Source organism: Candoia aspera, chromosome 8 (genome assembly GCF_035149785.1).
Source record: "Candoia aspera isolate rCanAsp1 chromosome 8, rCanAsp1.hap2, whole genome shotgun sequence".
NCBI classification, from domain to species: Eukaryota; Metazoa; Chordata; class Lepidosauria; order Squamata; family Boidae; genus Candoia; species Candoia aspera.
In genome coordinates, this window is record NC_086160.1 from 38509705 (window position 1) to 38531733 (window position 22029).

General features: G+C 36.3%; 1 protein-coding gene across 1 annotated transcript in view; it reads right to left on the reverse strand.

The window, feature by feature from the left end:
* ARHGAP10 (Rho GTPase activating protein 10) overlaps positions 1–22029 on the reverse strand; it is a 122258-nt gene that overhangs the window by 4286 nt on the left and 95943 nt on the right. The window contains exons 20-22 of the mRNA XM_063310545.1: positions 12965–13103; positions 7537–7668; positions 5256–5347 (exon numbers count right to left, since the gene is read on the reverse strand). Of these exons, the coding sequence (XP_063166615.1) occupies positions 5256–5347; positions 7537–7668; positions 12965–13103 (363 nt within the window). The remainder of the gene's footprint in view (positions 1–5255; positions 5348–7536; positions 7669–12964; positions 13104–22029) is intronic.

Consider the following 22029-nt stretch of genomic DNA (forward strand, 5'->3'; position numbering starts at 1 on the left):
ATTACTTCTGCATATGAAATGTGAATCATATTGTGAAAATGATATCCAGGTATCCCTGGAAGACATTTTATGGCCTTCCAATAGCTTTTAAATCTCCATGCCACATACAGACTCATTTTGTTAAATTCAAATATTAATGCCATACTTATGATGAACAGTCCAGGCATATGCTAATACTAGCCATAGTATTAAATATGAAAACCTTTTCAAGTAAACAGCAGTGATAGGACTCCCTTTGGAGGAGAGAGCATACTGGATATGGTGAGAAGATGTGTCTCTTTATTCTAAACTTTGATTCAACAGTCTTGCCATTAGAACCAATTGCTTGGGAAAACAAGCACTAAAACAAGCATTAAGATGTTACTCAATGGTCTGATTGATTCCACATCTATAGCACCAAAATGCTCTGAAACACAATCAATAGATTCTGAGTATGTGGAGGTATCCAAATTCTGCCATTTTATTTTCTTTCTTTGAACCAGTCCTGCCCTGAACCCTCCTGAACAATAAAAACAGCTGAAACTAGCTAAAAGAGAATGAAGACATCTTGATCCTGGGTTTTCCCCTATCAAACCTGTTAAGGAGGGGGAAGAGAATAAATACAGGAGAGATTAAAGAGAGAGTAGGAAATGGAAGGAAAAAGAGGAAAGGTATGGGGTTGGGAGACACAGAATCTTCCTTAATGGAAGAGGTGCCTCATGTCAGTCACTAATTTAACAGTCATTTTAAGTGGCTGTTATTAGCAGTATGTCAATTTGATGGATGTACCATCACTTTGATACTTCAAGTTATTGGTAGAGCAGTAGAAATGGTATATTATTCTCTTAATTCTTCATTTAAGGGCTTATTAAACATATGGGAATTTAGCAATAAATACTAACTGGTTTTGTGGAGTTTGAATGAATTAATGGGCAGATAAGCTTCAGGAAAAGAAGCAGGAAAGACTGTCCTTTCTCAAGGACTTTTGAAGGACAGATAGAATTAATGAGATGGCTTTATAGATCTGTAAATATCACAGCTTAGCTAACAATTCTAATAGTAAAATATTTTACTTATTACACTTGAAATTATTAAAAACATATTCATTTCTGGAGCCACTTTATTTTTATCCCTGCCATTAAAGAATTTTTTGTCAGTAGAGGCAAGGATATATCTTGGCTTTCCTAGTGTTCAGGCTATGTATGAGTCCTCTTGTGGCCAAGATAAATAATCTAACTCATCATGCTCCAAAACTGAATGACAGACATGTTGCAATTCTCCTATATGCAGATGATGCAGTACTGTTATCTCAGACACCAAATGATCTAAAGCAAGATTTACGGGCTTTAGCTGCACATTGTAGTGCAGAAGCACTCAAAATTAATTATGCAGACACTAAGGTACCCTGTAATTTCCCTCAAGAATAGCTATTGGGTATTGGGATATTAAATTTGTCTAGGTTAGACTCTTTGAATTTGGAAGCTGTGATCTGGCTTAGATTTGCCAGCTTGAAACTAAGAATTCCCAGTATTTACTAAGTGCTCTAAAGGGCATGCCTGGTAACAAATTTTCAAGAATTTAGGGGTAGTATGTCATGTTAACAGTAAATGCAGGGCACATGTGGAGCATGTTTTCCAAAATGCAGACAAGTCTGCAACAGCTCTGCATTATACTAGAGATGCATTATTCATGTCTACTGCACTAAAAGTATTTTCAGCCAACGTGCAGGCCCAACTTTTGTTCAGAACTTAATTGGGACCATATGGCTCCTTCACTTCTTTAGAGAGGGCGCAACCTAAATTTTAAAAGATAATAACTGTTGCTGTTATAAAGTGCCCTTTTAAGCCCACAGGAGCATTCTTGTCTTATCACTAAAAACATAATGGATTTCACCGATTTGGAGAAATGCTGTGAATATATTGTTTGTTCCTATGTAACAGGTAAGGAAACTCAGATACAGTAAAAAAAAAAGAAAAGAAATTCCATCAGCATAAAAGGCAACAGGCATCCCTAACAAATGAAAGACTTGTTCAAGATCAGATGACACACACACACACACAAACTTGAAGATGGAAAGAAATATCAAAGATGCAACCTTCAAAAGAGTATTTACCTTGATATCTTCAACTGGATATAAAGAAACATAATAAGCAGATCAATTTGAAGCAAAGCTGTCCAATCCTCTCATCACAATTGAGACAAGAAAGGTGACTTTACCAAAGCCAAAGGACTGAATGGATAATATTGAATAATATAATCAATAGAACAAAATAACTACTCCAAGTTGGGGCTGGCAGAGTGATAGATTAGCACATATTACACTATTCCTTGAGAAACAGAATGCTTTGAAAAATTACCAGTCTTGGAACGTTACATTTCCTGCCAAATACACCTTTAAGGACAGGCAAAGGCCCTGTGATTTAAGGGACAAACAAAACTAGAAAACAGCATGCATTAGTAGGTAAGTAGATAAGTTGTCAAAATTGTCTCAAAATTCAAGAAAGAAGCCATTTCCTACTATTGGCTTTCTGAGGAGTTGGGCTGTGATGATACAATCTATCTCTGTCCTAATTAATTGCCAGACACAAACCAAAGCACGTGGACAAGGGATGAATTAAACCACTGTGCTAAAAGAAAGACTGATGCCACAAGCATGTTCTAAATCCTACCATACTGACAGAATGAAACTGAGAGCACGACTGCTTGGCCATCGGTATGGAGCAAGAAGAAATGCTGGGAAATCTCTGAAAAATCCAGGTTATGAGAGGAAGCTGAAAAAGTGCATATAGCAGTGGCCAGGAGTAGACGTTTTCTGATCCACTATAATTATCTTGGGCACTGGGTGATATCTTCAACTGCAAACAATGCACAGTACTCCATAGGTAACATATAATTAATTATATTGATTTCTACAAGATATACTGATAATTAATAGTTAAGACCATTAAACAAATTCATAAAGAATATTCAGCTATAAATTAAAATAATGAAACCCAAATAATGAAACCTTCATATATTTTTCAGTTGGCCAGGACTAGATCAGTGCAGTTTTCAGGTAACACAGCTTTCAGGTATTTAGGTAAGCAATTTTAAATTCACGTGGCAGAGAATATCTAACTTGTCGGGCACCTCAACGGACAGTCTCCATGAACTTTGTATTTTTTTGTGGGGGGAACCCTCCAAACATTTGTTAGTGACCTTGGCCAGTGACTTTAAATCCAATATGAGATACTAAACTGAAAGACTAGAGTGATCGATTTTAGACAGAAAGGTGAATCATCCTATTCTTATCACTATAATTTCCAGTAGCTCAAAAACTGGCCTTTGGAAATCTGTGAGGCACAAGCTTTCTTTTTATTCAGCAATTTAGTTCTGGTAATAGAGGAAAACATAACTTGGCTTATTTATTTATTATTCACATTTCTATCACCGCCCATCTCCCCTTAAAAGGGGGACTCTTTTCCTACACTATTATGGTCATGCATAAAAAATCCAGGTAACATCTGGAAAGTCTCTTTGCTTCTGAATCTCACTTGTGATAGCCATCTATTCCTGAAGGCATAACTGGAGTAATTTGAATCCAAAGGTTAAAGGTTTTTTGGTGTAATTTTAATAACATGGAAACAATCACGACGATGCAAACTCCCATTTTCCAAAGGGAGCATTTAAACAGGGCCTTAAATTCATTTCCCTTTCTTCTTTTGAGGAACAGATACAAGGTGTGACATGCCTGAAAGTGTTCTGTTAAATTCCTGCTTTGTGAACCACATGCTTCAACAACAATTTTGTACATAGATTTGACTACATGAGTTTCAATACACATGCCAAAAAACCACACCTTTAAACTAAACTTGTTTTTAAGAGAAGTCTTTGAAGCAACTAAATACATACCTAATTCCTCTTTTATTATTTTTGATTCAGACACAATCTGTCTATAAGGTAGCTTTTGACAAGATGCAACTATACTATCCTTGTTTTCTTAATGGTAAATAGACAAGTTGGGTATATGCAAAGAACAGAAGAGAACAGAAAAAGGAATAATATGAGAAAAAAACTATTTTTTAATCTACTGTAAGCAAAAATAATAGTCTGTGGCAGACATGTGTGACTAAATGAATCTCCACTTATTTGAACCACAGGGTTGATGCATATTTCTGTTTTAAATATGCTTACTTTCTTCTCTGCTCCCTTTTTTTCTGTTGATGCAGAAAAACAGATCATTTCCAATTTTTTTTAACCCGCCTTTACTTGTTTAAAAAATGCAAATACTTTGCCAAGATTCAGGATGATGGAAAGATTAAGTTCATGAGAAACTTTCCTTATTTCTATTTTTGAGATAAAAGAATAATGCCCAGTAGGAAGTCAGAGACCATATTTAGATGACTCATATAACCTGAAAATCTTTAAAACTCTGTGGTTTTCTCATACTAAGGGTAGGACAATGCAGATCTTCAATCTTTCTCATTCCTTTCCATTTGTCCTCTTACTGTGCTGAACCCCAACTCTAAGAACAAAGCCAATCCCAAGTGTTATTCTCTTGGAGATACAGAAACTGACTCAAAACAATTTCCTGGGAGATAAATGATAGTAGACACCTTTTAAAATGGCAAATGTTATAGAGGATCTGAGACCACCAGAAAAAAAACTAGCCTCATGTTTCCATCATTTCCCCAGCCAAAACCAAAATGCACTGCATCGTATCTTCATGGGACTTCACCTGACTTCGAACAGCAGCCAATGAATTGAATCAGGAATGGGAAAATCCATACCACAGAGTTGGCACCCTCCTGGACACAATGGGATTCCGAGAGAATACTATGGGCACTGACATAATGTATCAACCATTGGGGAAGTATGGCTAGTCACAAAATATTTTTTACCAGAAAGCACAACTAATAAGTACCCAGCCAGTTTTCTCCCCTTCCTCGAATGCTTACTACCACCCTACCTTTTTTCTCATTAAGAAGTTATTGATGTGCTATGGCTTGCATAAAGTGATTCACATACTTCTTTTTTAAAAAGTGGACATGCAAACAGTAAACGTGTTACCATTTCTGCTGCTGTCCACCAGTTAGTAATTGCCAAAAAGGGAGACAAATCTCCAGATGCACAGTCTTAACGCTTTTTTTTTTTCAGTTTCATCAGGAAACATACGCTTACAATGGATGCTGCCATGTATTCCTTCAGAGCCCATTTAGTGAGTCTGCAAGACACTACATGTCTGCTTTTTAAAATATTTGCTTATTTGCAGGATTATAAAAGCGGTAACTACTTACCATCTTCAAAAACTGCCCCAGTTTGAAAAGATAGTTCAGAACTATGCTCTGCTTCACATGGATACACTGCTTTGGCTTTTCTATTGACAATACTAAAAAAAAGTTGAACAATTATTTTACAGATCCTCAATTTTGTATGACAACAAAAGGAAATAATATTGATTCCACTCATGTAGGAAAAAAACCGACTGTATTTGTACATGTATTTATTTTTATCTACAAAAACAATGATTAGCACTTAATGCAGAAGATGTAAGAACCCAGAAGAAAAAGAAACCTATGATTCAAGGACTTCATGTACCTCTGAATGCATTTCTTGCACTGCTGAAATTGGCAGTGTATTTTCTCACTGATAATCAATAGTCCTGTTTGCTTAAAGTGCCATTCGAAACATGGAAAGCTGCTATCTCAACTGATGTTAGTGTAAAAGTTTTTGTTCAGGAGAGGGATTAAGTGTTTGGCATGCACATCTTTTCACCATTATTCTACCCATTTTCATTCAGAGACATGCCCATAATTGGTCTTCCCTGCAAGCAAATTGCAAAGTGTGCAGAAGCCTGTTTACTGAAGGTCACTAAACTTAATTCTATAATTCAGTTGGCATAGTTGTTCTGGGGATTTTATGTTACTACCTGTAGCTAATAATCAAATTTGCATTTAAAGAGCAGATCAGGATACACTCTAGCATTTGACACATTAAATAAAACCAGTATTTTGGCTGTAAAACATGAAGAAACTGAAAACTGTTACAATCATTTTCTCATAAAATTACAGCTGTCATATTTACATGAATAGGAAAAAGCCCCCACCCAAGTACTTGCAAAAATAAAGTTTAAACATATTATATACAGAATTTTTTATTAAATATGTGAAATCAGTGCAGCTGGTCCTCATTTTACAACCACCCATTCAGTAACTGTTTGAACTTGAGACAGCACTGAACTAGTGTTGTTATGACCGGTCCTTGAAGTTCTGGCTGTTCTAGCACTCCCACAGTCATGTGATTACAACCTGGGTGCTCAGCACCTGGCTCTTAAGTACAATGTTGCAGTGTCCTGTGGTCACGTGATCATGATTTGCAACGTTCCCTGCTAGCTTCCCACAATCAAAGTCAATGGGAAAGGTGGCTGGAAGTTAGAAGTCATGATCACATAAGGCCATCGCTTAATGACCTGCACAGTCCTCACTTAATGACAGTAACTGAGAACTGCTGGAATTGCCATTGCTAAGCATCAGGGTCATGTGACATTGCACTTTACGACATCACTTAGTGACAGAAATTCTGATCCCAATTACTGTCGTTAAGAGAGGATTACCTGTACAATGAAGATGTCTCCTCATGGTATATTATACTATGGGCAATCAGTTTTTATACCATTCTTCATTTCAGCAATTACCCTAAAATAAAATATCTTTCATTCCAATACAGCATTTTTTAAATCCTTAGCAATGTTTGGTAAAATTTATTTGATCTCATTGTCTAAATCTGGTAACAAAGTAAAGTTACATGAGGCTTCCTTATTTTCTCTGTAAGACTTAAAGAATGACTCCTTGGTGAATACAACAATTTTAACTTAATAATGTTCCATTATTATGCTTCTCATTCTCAAGTGAGGTATGCAATACAGTATTCTCATCTTCCTTGCTCAGGCCTGCATACTACGGGGCCTGACTTCCATATTTTATTCACTAGGACATGACTGACCAGGCGGCTTTTCAGTGGACAAATATTTGGCTGGGAAATTAATTTATTTAATTTTTATCCCATCTTTATTATTTTTATAAATAACTCAAGGCAGCGAACATACCTAATACTCCTTCCTCCTCCTGTTTTCCCCACAACAACAACCCTGTGAGGTGAGTTGGGCTGAAAGAGGGTGACTGGCTCAAGGTCACCCAGCCGGCTTTCATGCCTAAGGCTGGACTAGAACTCAGTCTCCCAGTTTCTAGCCTGTTGCCTTAACCACTAGACCAAACTGGCTTACTAGACTAAACTGGCAAAGTATAGTTTGAAATCTATTATTGTATCCTGATAGAGAGAAAATTTCACTTCCTGTGACCAGAGTTGGACCTTGTCCGTAAGGTCTTATGCCTTCCTCCCCCCAATTTGATTATTCTGCTTTGTATCAAGAGTGGAAAAACGATCTTACCACAGTAAACAGTTTAACCATAAAAGAATAATTACATCTATGCTAATTGTTGTAACAGAAAAGAACAGTCCTGTTTCTGTTATATAAGAGGCATAAATTACAGTGAAAATAAATTAATATTCCAGTATTACCTTCCAACTGATCTGTCGGTGTCTGTAGCAGGGGAAGGAAATGAAAATGATGGGTTTGTTGTGACTGGACTTTGTGCTATGGGTGACTTTAGATTTATCCAGGAAACCATTGATGAATGAATCTCACTGGATCTGAAATACATTTTATGAGAATAATTGTTTTAATGCATCCCTTTATTAGTTCTGATATCAGTGAAATCAATGAAATTATTGAGTTCAGTCATTATAATGCATGTTTTGCAATTATGTCTTCTTAAACATGACATCAAACATCTCTTAGCTCTGTTTTCTGAGAAATAGTCTTGTTAGTGAAAAATCACTGCAATGTTTTCGTTAAGTATCCTTCCAGATATATATGAAAAGTTCGGGGGAGAAGTCAAGATGGCAAGCTGTGCATGCATATTTCCTAAACTTTGCTCCTAGACTTTTTATTCTATTTATTCTATTTTATTCTATTTTTTTTAATTTCTTATGAAAAGTTCATGGTCAACAGTGAGACAAAGAAAAACCTTATCGTTGAAAAAATACTGTGAAATCTTCTTTGCGAAAAGATTGTGCCTCTCAAATATTTATTAGAAAATTTTCCTTCTTGTTTCCCTTTTAAAATAGAAGATTGAGATTCAGCAATAAAAACATTAAATTAAATTGCTGTATTTGGCTTATGAAATGGTTATTCCTGAAAGATAAACATCACAGTAAGATTTTTGAAAAGTATTGAAACAGAAATATGGTAGCTTGTATGAACAAATAATAATTAGGGATGAATGTGGAAAACTACTAAAAAAGAAAAAAATATTCCTCAGTCATTTTTCTTTGACAAGAAGAAATTATTGTAAGGTATAATTCCACTTCTGAAAGGACTTGTCTTAACTGATATTCAGGAACTATCCTAGAAAAGGAACGTTTATTGGATGTTTTCTGACTGGTTGCCAAGGTAATCCTGCTAAATGGAATCCCCTTATCTCAAGAATCAGTGAGCAAAGAAAGCAGAAGACAAAGGCCAAGGCAAGAAGTTACACCAACTGTTGGGCAAGTCCGTTTTGTTCCACAGAACAGTCACAGCCTGTGGTAGTCAAGAAGTCTGTTTACAAGAGGCATACAACTCCATGTGGTTTTAAAATTCTATTACTATACATCTAGACTGAATAAAGGAACAAAGAAGTAAATGTTCATTACATAGAAAATATTCTATTCTTTGCTGTTAGATGAAAATAGGAACAGGAAGAAAATGAATTTCCTTGGAAGACTTTAACCGATATTACTTGAGTAATGACTGGATGATATATTTTAAGGACAGTAGTTCTTTATTTTTCTTACAGGAGGAAATACTTCTTGGGAGCTGAAGACAGGCAAGGTAGATCATTTATCTACGGTACAAGAACCAAATCTACACTTATAGAAAAGGGCATGACCAGTCTACACCGCAATAGTATGTTGATGCTATGTGAACTTCCAGTGAATCAGGTATCTTTCACGCCTGTTCCTTAATCTATTTAAGCGTATGGATGGATGGATGGATGGATGGATGGATGGATGGATAAACAGACACCGACTAGCACAAAAATAGTACATAACAAGGTCTGCAACCAATCCAATAAGGACTACCTTACCCAAAAAACATGATTAAATAAAACATCATAAAACCAAGAAGTAATAAAAACAAGTCTAAAATTAATATGAAGATATATATAATTCTTGAGTACTCTGTCTAAAAAGCTTGAAAAAATTAAGCATTTTAATTTTCTTGTTAAAAAAATAAAGGTACAATTATTTACTCTACCAAGTTATGCATTTATTTATCATAGCAGACTACTGACTACTGCGTTTTCCAATCTTTTTCCCTTCTACATGATTGGGGAAGGCAATGGCAAACCACCCCGCTATAGTCTGCCAAGAAAATGTCGCAAAAGCGGCATCCCCCCAAAGGTCAGACATGACTCAGTGCTTGTGCAGGGGACCTTTCACCTTTCACCGCCTTCTACATATCTTAAATTTCAACTTAATCTGGGGGGCATATACCAAGAATTAAAAAATTGTTCTTCAGTAATGAAAGAAAAATACTTTAGGCATACTCCAAAAGAGAAGAATTGGGTTTTAAAGCACTTGTCCTATAAATTTAGTGTCCTTTCAACAGTAGGTTTTGAAACTTTTACATACTCAGTTGAATTAAAAATAAAACTAGCTTCAGGACAATAAACTAGCATTAATAAAACTGTTTTAAAAAAGTAAAACAGAGTTGTAATGATGATATCATAATAAAATAAAATAAATGCTTTTTCATCTCCTAGTAAGACAGAAGTGCTGATGGTAAATAAGAAATTGGATACAGGGACTAAAGTAGTCTACTTTTGAAAGGGCTGTACATTGCTGGAAACAGCATGTTCACAGTCTGGGAATTTGACTTGATTTCAGCCGTCATTGCATTCACAGGTGTGAGCTGGGCACCTTCGCAAAAGTCCTTTCTGAGCTAGCAGCATTGGGAATGTTTAGTCATGCTTACATCCTGTTTTGATTACTATAATACACCCCACAAGGGACTATGCTTGAAAAGTATATGAAAGTTAAAATTGGCATAAAATGCAAAAGCTAGGTTGCTACCTGGTGTAACAGTCCTAGGATGACTATACTGAAAGATCTGCACTAGCTGCTATAATTTAAGTCCTACCTAGCTAAGGGCCTGCCAACCTAAAGAACTCCCTCTTCTGTTAGAAGCCTATCTGAACCTTGTTAAAATTTTCAGGAAGTGCCCTGTTGAATGTGCCCCTGCTACAAGAGGATCATCTTTCTGCCATGCTGGAGAGAGACCAGTTCTACACTCCCAAGATATGGCACTGATCCTCTGCATTTAGAGACTCTGTAAACATGTATCTCTTCTAATACTCGTTGACTTTTTAGATGATTTTAGAGCTATTTTATTTTATATTCTGGCTTTATTTTAAAATTTTGTTATCCACCTTGATATAAATTGAATAACTTAATAAGTTCCTTTACTTTCATCAGCACTGAGCTGAATTATGTAAACCTTCTACAACTCCATGGCAATGAAACCCTAAAAGAGCATTATGTGCTAAAAAGAATCACTGTATGCTAGCTCACTTAGAGCATCTTTGCATGCTTTGTAGTACAGATCTTCTTTCCACCTGAGGCAGGAAACTTGAATTATGCCATGCTGTACAAATGTGGGTTTGTTTAATCTGTTTATTTTCTTCTAACATTATTTGATACTTGCTTTTATTAATATGGTGCACTGTCTTACACTTCCAAATTTTAATAATATATGAATATTGCTAGAATTCAACAGCGTCCAAAATATTGAATAAGTTTATTGAGTATGTTGAATAATATATTGAATATTATTGAATAAAGTATTTAGATGTTTTATTTACATGATAATATATTTAATATATGGATTTCACTTCTGCCTTACCTTTTACTTGCATACTATCATGAATGATACGAACACATGTCAACTGAAATTTGTATATATGATATGGGAGAAAAAGTTGTCATGGATGAATCACACTGACTGTAGGCATGGCAAAAGGAAGAGAACCCTTTCAGAAGCCCTAAAAGCGTAATCAGGTGAGATCTTTTTCATAACTATAATAGTAAAATTTTAATAAGCAATCAGCTTTGACAGGCTTTCTTCTGGGTGTTCTGAATGGCAGTAAGATTCATTCTTTTAAAAAGTGAATTGCACTTTTTACATAAATCTTAACCAAGAATAGAATGTTACCCTGGGCTGCACTACCAAAAATTCAATGCAACTGCACAGTCCTCAATCTTCCACTGTGGCTGCCACTGTGATTCCACATTTTTTATTTTCCAAATGATTGCACACAGAGGTAAACTTTTAGATGTAATATTACCGGGAGTGGGAAGGAGAAAACATTGCTCTGTAAGCAATGCTTCTCTTCCTAAAAGCTTCATGTTAATTACAAAAATGCTTTGTGCTTCTCTACACTTTCTAAAATATGAAGATCCTGATAAAATTTCTGAAATGCTAATTGTTCCAAAACAAAATAATTCCGATTTTATGATCAGTAGTAACCAAAATGATAGTGGGAGAAGGGTTCCAGTGAACACCTGTGGATTAATTAGGAATCAGGGTGAAGTATTGAGAGGAACATAAATCCTGGGGATTACATGGATATATCCATGTTGCTTTCTTGGCAACAATGTGGAACTGATTGACCAAAGCCTTCTTTCAGCATGAGATTTTTTTTTTTTTTTGCAGGGGGGACTTACGGTTTAGTCTGTAACTCTGGATTTTCTGGTGGTCTCTTTTACAAGTATTAAGCAGGTACAATCCTGCTTAGCTTTTCCAAGATCAGCCAAGCTTATCTAGCTGCTGTCTCCTGCTGTGACAATCAGGAATAAAACACTTATGGCATGCTGAGGGACAGAGGGATTGAACTGAATAGACACACAGAACACTTATTTGCTGTGTGGTATGCGGAGGAGAGGAGGAATTATGAAGCAAACATTTAACTTTATTGGGCTTCCCTCTATGCAAGAAAGATATATTCAAGGTTATCACTATCCTCTAAAATAACCCAATATAATTTCAGCTTTTGTTGACTGGCCTATATGTTTAAAATGTACAGTAATGAGTACTTTTTTTTAATTGAATTCTTTTAGAAGACATTTTTAGGGGACACAAAGCAATCAAGAACTTGCAACATCATTTTGAATAATTAAATCTAATGAAATCAGTTTAACTCTGTTGTATTAGAGCAGGGTTTCTCAACCAGAGTTCCTTGGAACCTTAGAGTTCCTTGACAGGTCACTAGGGGTTCCCTGGGAGATCACGATTTCTTTTAAAAAGTTATTTCAAATTTGGGCAACTTCACATTAAAGAGGTAAGTTTCATTCTTTATTTTTAGTTTAAGAACACGGTTAATGCATATATACAGGCCTATACATGAAACAAATATAATAATTTTGTAACTTCTGGCCTTTATGTGCAGGGGTTTCCCAAGGCCTGAAAAATATTTCAAGGGTTCCTCCAGGGCCAAAAGGTTGAGAAAGTGTCATGAGTAAGGATGGTGAGCAGGGGGCTCCCATCCAGGCTGTAAAGCGCATGCGTAGTACTGAAGAATTAGGTAGCCATTCAAAGAGACACAGATCGGGCCCGCCTTAGCCTTTGGGGTTTATATGTCTGGGTTTTTCCCACGCTTCTTCAGTTTGTTAGGATTTTCTGTTTATGTAGCAGTAATAAAACACTAGACCTATTCCTTGTCTCAGCGTGGTTCCTGGCTGTTAGGACAGAAAGGCTGCACTAGAGAATCCACTTGAAAACGAACTAACAAAATTGCTTTCCACATTTTTGGTACTTACAAACACTTTAACTAAGACAACAAGAAATCTGTACTTTACAAGTTTTTTGTACAGCAGATCAGCTTTGAAACGAAATTATGTTACTTACTGATTGCCACTGTCAGTTATCAGATTATTTTTCTCTGTGTCTTGAGGGCTGGTAGGAGCAGCAGTTGTGGGAGACTGAGAAGACAGGGAATCCATGCTACCTGAGCGTGTGCATTCTTTGGGAGGGCTAAGGTTGTCACCTGAAGAATAAATATTATTTAATTGCTTTCTTTTAAAAAATGTAGCATGGTTATTATGCAATATATAAGGCACAGAATATTTACTCTGAAATCTCTTGACTTCTGAGAAAAATATTACAAGGATTATAGTCATCTGCACTATCTCGACTTGCAAGTCATTTAAGATAAATGCATATTTAAGAAGGTATGTAACTGCTGTACACTGGAACTGAACGAGACTCATGTACAAACTTTTAATCCATAACCTTTGTTCTTTAACATGATCACCAGCAGACATCCAGCTATCGACATACTTGTTTTAATATCCAAATAATTATCTTAATATCAGGCTTAACAACATGCATATACTTGATTATTTTTCACTCAACAATTATCAGTAGAATATATGAACTGATTATACTAAATTAATTCAAGTTGAAACAATGTTTGGATATACCAATGTGTAATCAAAACAAAATTCTGTAAGAGAAGTTTTTCACAGATACCTTGCAAAAGATTTCTTGGCAATTTTAAAAGAAATAATTCTCTTAACATTTAAAAGAAAGCGCACACCACTTTAAAATTTGCTCTGAAAGCATATCTTTTTAGTACTTTTATTTAGATGTGTAGTAACAAAGTATACATAACTTAATGAGATACATAAAATTAATCATACCAGACTTAGACATAAGTTTGCTGTCTAGTACAACAGATCTATTACATTTTTTATGCACATTAGATACTCTAAGCTGTTTTTTATATGTTCCCTGCTGTGCATCCTTGCATGACATGACAAGAGCTTGTAGTAAATTGGATTGTGCGATAATACTATACCTAATTTTCAGGCAGAAAACTCACAGTAGAAAACACACATTCTAGGAGAATGCACTAGTAAAATGCTAACCTTTTAGATCATTCCACTTATTAATTTTTGTAACATAGATTAATATTCATATCTAAAATTATACTAATGTGCAACCTGCAGCAGTTTTTTTCTTTTTCATTCCAGAGCCAAAGCACTCTGGAAAAGCACTAAAAAGACTAATTCCAAGCTATCAGTTCGTTTTTGGTTTCCTAAGAGGTGTATCAGTTGACACTGATGCTGGGGAGGAGAGAAACTACCTAGCCAGGTTGAAGTTAATCTTGCACAGCATGGCTGTATATAATTTTGAGCAATTTCCTTCTCTTCCAGCATCATCTCATGATGTTCTGGAATGTTGCTTCACTGGGGGAGGATGTAAGAATATAAAAAAGGCTAGATGGAAGATGGAATGCTGAGAAAGTCTTCTTGTGTAAGCTTCCTTCCACCTATAATAAACATGTAAGGAAGAAGCTTCATACATACTTTTGCACCTATTATTACAATGGTAATCCAACCATGTTCAGTTATATAGATGAAGACAGTAATCCCTATCTGAAGTAACTATCAAAGGGCTAAAACCAAAATTTACACATACTCTTATCTGGGAGCAAATTCCACTGAATGTTGTAACTAGTGTGGCTTTGAATAGCAAAAAATGCACGTATTAGTCTCCTCTGATTTTCATCAAATAAGTAGACTAAAGGCTTAACAGTGTGCATTTGTGAACTCTGACAAAATTGAAATGGAAATTTGACAAATATTTCCATGTCAGTTACGAAGAATTACACCTATAGATTTTAACTCTGTTTACATTATTATATTAAAATGGTTGGAAAAATTGTAGAATTAGCTGCCCTGAAATGTCTGGATAAGTTTTAAAAAGTCACATTGTATTAGATTTTGTCCTTCATTAAGTCACATTATGATGCCAAGAGCAAGTCACATTTCAGAAAGACAATAGGAATTAGATCATGAAGCAAGAGACAAATCAGGTTACAGTGTCAATACAAGTCAAAGAAAACTAATTTATAGTATGAAGCAGCAGTTATATCATAACAGAACCAAACATCAAAAGAGAAATCTCTTTTCTATACACAAAACACAATGAAAGCCTAAAGAAAAAATCTGCAAAGGAGGCATTTTGTGTATCTGTTGATATTCAGCTCTGCTAGCCAATATTAACATGTATCTGGAGAGGGATCACAAAGACAGATAACTGCTTGGGGGGGAAAATGCTCTGAAGAAACTGCCAGAAAGCAGCTAAGAGTCACTTAAGAGTTACTCTGATAAGACAAAAATGGATAAATTGACCCTAGCAATTAAAATGGAATGGTGAATGAGAGAAACACCAGTTAAGAGGAACAATAAAGAGTAAGAAAGGAGAATAAAGTCTAGAGAAAAGTGCATTTTAAATTAAGACTAGCTGTTATTGGTATTTCAAAATAAAGTTGTTCTTATGAGTTGCTGAACTATTCCTTAAATAAACAGGTATTCTGGTCTGATCATATTCAAAAGTAAGTACATCTGACTCTATATGCTTCCTTTGAACAACAATGAAAAAAAGAGTATAGTCTTACTGTTCTTTTCAGCTCAGTACATACTGGCAATAAGTTGTATAGAGAACCACAAGAAAAAACTCAATCCAGTGACATCTAAAGAAGCACTTAACCCAATGATACCTAAGGGGTACATCACAAAACTACCCTCTCTTCCGAAATATCAACTGCAATTGCCCAACCACCTAACTGGTAATGCATCAATTCTATCTGTAGTTGTGAACTAAAATACGATGCACAGGAATTCATTCCACAGTGCACAAGGCAGCTACTAAACCCACTGGACTGTCACCCAACCTCTGTAGGACTGACATTTGCAAAAATCTATTTCTTATGGCTATCTGAGATCACACAAGACATTTCTATATGTACGTGAATAAAGCAACTTTATTAAAGTTAAATGGCTGGCATTTGGACTAAGTTCCAAACAAATTCTACTTACCAGTGCTCATGGCTTCTGCAACTTATATATTTCTGACTATAAAGCTATTTCTGCAATAATAAAGCTTGGAGACTCTAGTTATTTCAAAATCATTTTAATATTTAGAATTATTCTTAAATGCAGTATCTCTTGAGCCACAGGTAAATAAATAAATTAGTTAGGCAAAAGGCTTCTTTTTTTACTATTTTAAAGTATAAAAGAAGTTGCACTACAAAAAACAAAGTCCATTCTAATATAAAAAATAAATCAGGGCATTATTTTTTGTACAAGGACACCAGATGGCCAGCTCCTTCATTAAAGCAAAAATCCTTTTCAAGCAAGTGTTGAAGAACTATTATCTGCTTTACATATTTCAGCAAATATCTCATTTAAGTAAGCATCTGACTATATAAAATTCAAAATTTATATGCTTTTACTCTTCACCTTTAGAAAATGGAGCTTAGAGCAGAACAAACATAAACAAATTCCTAACTGAATTAAATGGTAATATAGCCATTAACTGAGGTAAGCATTTTTACCTCTTTTGTTAATGGCCAGACAATAAAGAGTTAAAAAGTTGTGCTGGAAGGGAAAAAAAATCACCAGATTTCAAGATATGAAATATTCCAAGCCAGGTTATGAAGGGATAGAGAATTCCTGTACACATTTTTCTGATAAAATTCTTGTACTCCGAAATGATCATGAAACAATCATGGAACAGAACATCTCCATCAGAGGGATAACTAGCAGACTATGTTGAATGATCATGACATGCAATCAAGCCAAGCCAGCAATCAAACTCCAGCACTGCATATAGAAGAGAGCTGGAGGAAAGAGACATTTGAAGTCCTATCTACCCTACCTTCAAGGTTCATCTTGAAAAGTGCTCTATGGAGACTTTCTGCACCCTTTTGTTGCCTGGCCAATGACAGTAAGTGTCTTAGGTATGTACAATCCAAATGATTGAGAGTGAATGTGAGATGCTTATGATACTAAAATAAAGTTTTTAAAATCTAGTGGTAGCAGCCTGGAATTGTTGGATATGTTTACTGAGTTTGCTCTGGTGTTGTGTAAAGACTTATAATTATATAGCAGACAACAAACATTTTTGCCACACTGTTCAGTCCTGCTGTGCATGGATTCCAGTACAGGTTTTCAACATGCCTATGCACATATGATTGCGTGGAACGCTGCCTACTTAAATAAACAGTGCAGTGCACGTTTGAGTAAAAAGGAGTAGTTTGCCATATGCTACAGTATATTATGCCTGCTTCTTGTAGAGTTCCATAACATAGGATTTCGTGGGAAGATGCAGTATTGACTTACACATTAAATAACGAAATAACTTTTTAAAAAAAAAATCTGTTTAGAAATAAAAGCAAAGTTATCTTAATGCCTTCACTTGGCTTCTGTTCTTTCACCAAAATAAAAGAAAACTATAGCAATGATTTCCCTTCTTGTTTCTGTCTATATAGCACATGTTGTCTCCACATCTTTAAGTCTCATATTTGTAGAATTATATTTTATTTATTTATTTTATTTTTATCCCGCTTTTATTATTTTTATAAATAACTCAAGGTGGCGAACATACCTAATACTCCTTCCTCCTCCTATTTTCCCCACAACAACAACCCTGTGAGGTGAGTTGGGCTGAGAGAGAGGGACTGGCCCAAGGTCACCCAGCCGGCTTTCATGCCTAAGGTGGGACTAGAACTCACGGACTCCAGGTTTCTAGCCCGTTGCCTTAACCACTAGACCAAACTGGCTGGCTATTTATTTATTTATTACTATTATTTACTAGACTTTATATATCACTCCCTATATCTGCAATATTGCAATATTTTCCCACACATGCCTAAAGTTCATTCCACCCTCTCCTCATACCTCAATAGAAGGGTATGGTTAGCAGCTGGAATATTAACCCACATGCTTCCCAAAAGGTGTCTGTTCTGCTTGTGTCTTTGCAGTTGCTAGTTTTGCTCAGATGTTAAACCAATCCATTTTCCCATTTTCGTAAATCTCAGGTTTGCTTCTAACGCAGGCTGTCTGACAAGAACTTTTGTTCTGTTGCAAGGAAAGTCCGTATTAACATCTTAAGAGAGCATGATAAAGGAATAGCTAGCATACAGATGTGCAATATCCTCCTACGTGAACTTCTCATTGAGGTAGCTAAAAATAAAGGATCAAAAATTCATGATCTCATCACGCTGTGGAAAACAGTTCAAAGCAGAATCAGATACTGTGCTAGGGTATTATTTTAGACCACATAATTAAAATGTCAAGATATGATAGATCCAATGGTTATCATATAAAAAAGAAACAAGATAAAAGCAAGAGCAAGATGAATTCCATACTAGTTTAATCTCAAAGAGTATAAGGGTGACAAGTAAATTTTATCTACTTAGAGCACCCAGAAGATAAAAAATATTTAACTAATAGGAAGAAAAGGTCCTTCCCCAGTATCTGTGAATGGTGGTGGTGGTTTTTTGGATTTTTTTTTTTTTTGCTGAGAATAGAAGCTACTATGACGAATCGAAAACACTATGTCAATAGGCCTAGATGCACATCAGGGGTATCTGTAGAAAGCTGATATTGAGTCAAAGTGACATGTGCACACTGGTGTCATGATTCAAATTTCATTTTTACATAATTCCATCCGGATGTTGACACAAGTATGTAAGTTGCACATTTGCATCATTCCATCATGATACACACATTAACATCTGCTCTCCCTGTAGGCACTCATGATGCAAGTGGCTGTACACACTCTTGCTCTGGCTGGATATATTTGAAGACTAACCTGAAAAAAGCCACATTGCAAGGGGGGGGGGTCAAAAACTCAAGATGGTGGCTACAATTGGATGATTGAAGCCCCACCCCTTTTTTACATGTATTCTCCTTGCCTGAAGATTAAATATTGCTTGGAAATTGCTTTATGAAAAGAGTACCTGTTTGCCAGGCCCATTTAACCCTTTTTAAATACATAATTAGGACATTGCTCTCTTTTCTTTCCTTTTCTGTCCATTTCTTTCTTCCCTATCTAGTTTTGCTCCCTCCTTTCTATTCCTTTTGCAGTGCAGTTTCTCCTTTCCCTTTCCCCACTGCCACCTGTTTCCCTTTTACTGTTTCTATAAGAAATACAAAAATGTGCATGTGTGATGTGTTTCTATGCATGAGAGTCACTTATCTGTGTGAAACAACACTGAATATATGCAAATGGCAGGTAAATTTATTTTTAAAATTACAGTAACAGGAATCTACCTTCTGAATTCACAGGTAATTTGTCTGGGGGCAGGATGACTTTTCTGTTAGGTAAAATGGTACATCTCCTTAATGGTATGATACATCACACATTTTATGGACAATTATCTGTCTGTCTGTCTGTCTGTCTGTCTGTCTCTCTCTCCTGGTCCGTGGAGTCACAGACACACATTTATATGGGAAGGGGATTCCCAGGATTGCTTTTACTGAACATCCACAGAATGACAAGGTAGGAAATCTGAGCAGTACTCAGAACTGTTGTTTGTATTTATAATTTTTTTTCTATTTATTTTTCCTTTCGGGTGGGGATTTTCTTAAATTCAGGGTTATCATTCTTTTGTATCAATATGTTAGATGTAAATAATATATGGATGAATGGTAAATAGATCTGGGCAGCACTTCACATTCATAGACAAAGGTGCTTTGGACCACATGGAGCACTCGTATAGAACCTTAAAGGAGCAGTATCTTTTTCTGAGATCATGATCTCAGATGCCAAAAAAGGAGCAGGAAATGTGTCCTGAAAATGTGTCCTGGAAAAATACACATTTAGTTTACGGATCAGAATATCCCCATATGCTCTAAATGCCTTTTTGCCTTTCTGCACAGCTCTATTTGCAAGTGTATAAGCCAGATTCATCTATGGAGTCCTTGGCGCTCTCTGAGCCTTGTTGTTTTCTTGTAGATGTTTCATTGCCAGACTAGGCAACATCTTCAGTGCGAAAAGGGAGTGGGCCTTGCTCTCTGTTTATATAATGTGGTTTGTCCAGGTTGTGTTGGTGGAGGTGTTGTTCTCTCCTTGGGAGTTCCTTGATTGGGCCGTTGTTTGCTGCTTGGTTGATTGACTGAGTTAATAGTTCCTTGATTAGGGTATATTGTGCTGTTTGATTGTTCATCTGGGTCATCTAATTGTTCATCTGGTTCATCCTAGTGTTAATCTTTGCATATCTGGGTGTTGCTTGCTGGCGTGGTGGTGTTCTGGTATTTTGGCTTTTCTATTGTCTCTTCTGAATGGTATGTAAATGTTGTTTACCTCTATGTGTCTGTTGATAGCTGCTCTGTTTGAGTGCCAGGCTTCCAGGAATTCTCTGGCGTTTTTGGATTTGGCTTGGTTTAGGATGCTCACCATTTCCTAGTTGAAAGTATGGTTAAGTTTGTCCACGTGCTGTGAGATTGAGTTCTCATCATGTCTTCTGACTGCTAGTTGGTGTTCATGGATGCTCTCTGCTAGTCTTCTGCCTGTCTGTCCTTCATAGTGGCTGCTACAGTCCTTACACTGTATGTTGTAGATGACTCCTGTTTTTTTCTTCTTGGGCTACTGGGTCTTTTGGGTTACTTAGGATGTTTTGAAGAGTTTTAGTTGGTTTACGCACTATGGTGACGTTGCGTGGTTATAACAGTCTGTTGGTTGTTTCTGAGATGTTTCTGATGTATGGCAGTGTTATCCTTTTCATAGCTTCTGTTGGTTGTAGTGGGTTGAGTGGTCAGGCACTTTTTGATAAAGTTGAGGGGTATCCATTTTGCTGGAAGATGCTGTATAGGTGATCTGTTTCTTTTTTCTGGTGTTCTGGGTTGCTGCAGTGCATAAGCGCTTGTCTGAATAATGTTCTTACACAGCTCCTCTTGTGGAAGGTTGGGTTGTTGCTTGGATAACGGAGCACTTGGTTGGTGTGGGTGGCTTTCCTGTAGACTTGTGTTTCTAACTTGCCATCATTTCCTCTACTGATGAGGATTGTCCAAGAAGGGTAGTGTGTTGTTTTTTTCTTCTCTTGTGAATTTTATTCCATTAAAGATGTTGTTGATGGTTTCATGTGTTTCCTCAAGTTGTTCCTTTTTTTATTATGATGGAAGTGTCATCTACGTACCGGATCCATACTTTGGGTTGTATACATGGGAGTGCTATCCTTTACAGATGCTATATTACAATCTCTGCTATGAGCCCTGAAATAGGTGATCCCATGGAACAAGCCACTGTCTATAAACAGAGAGCAAGGCCTACTCCCTTTCCGCACTGAAGATGTTGCCTAGTCTGGCAATGAAATGTATGCAAGAAAACAACAAAGCTCAGAAACCACCAAGGACTCCACAGTTCAACCCTGAGCTACAAATATTCGCTTCGATTAGATTCATCTATGCTGGAGGGTACTTTAAATGCACGTATTTAAAATGTATAAATGTTCTTGAGGGCTAGATCCAATGACTCAAATATACTCCATTTTGCCATGTGATATTCTATGATAACCTTGAATGATTCCTGATGCCTAAGCATGATTTGGGAGAAAAAAAATCCATCTCCTGTCTTGCTGGAAGGGTTCTCTTTCCATTGCTTAAAAAAATCCCACAGTACTAAGTTGAAAGGAGCCAGTTTGGTGTAGTGGTAAAAGCACCAGGCTATAAAGTGTAAGATAGTGAGTTCTAGTCCTGCTTTAGGCATGCAGCCATCTGGGTGACTTAGGGCCAGTCACTCGCTTTCAGCCTAGGAAGAAGGAAATGGCAAACCACTTCAAAAATATTGCCAAGCAAGTATTTTTTTCTTGTCAGGAGTGAAGTCTATTTCTAAGGTGCGGGTGGGGGGCAGGGGAGGTAAGCCATAGGGAGCTGGCTTTCATTTATCCCTTCTCTTCCAAGCCATCCATTGTCCAGAATTTCTCTAGAGAGCCCCTATGAAAACAAACTCAACCCTAAGAATTCACAAGCCTCCACTACAGAATTTACTCTGAATAGAGAAGTAGAACAGGCTGGCCATTTGAAAAAGGTAGAAGGAAAGGAATATTTCTGTCCCCAAGACTAATCTCTGGAGACCAATCTGAGTTTGACATTACAACCATCTTTATTTCTCATGCACCT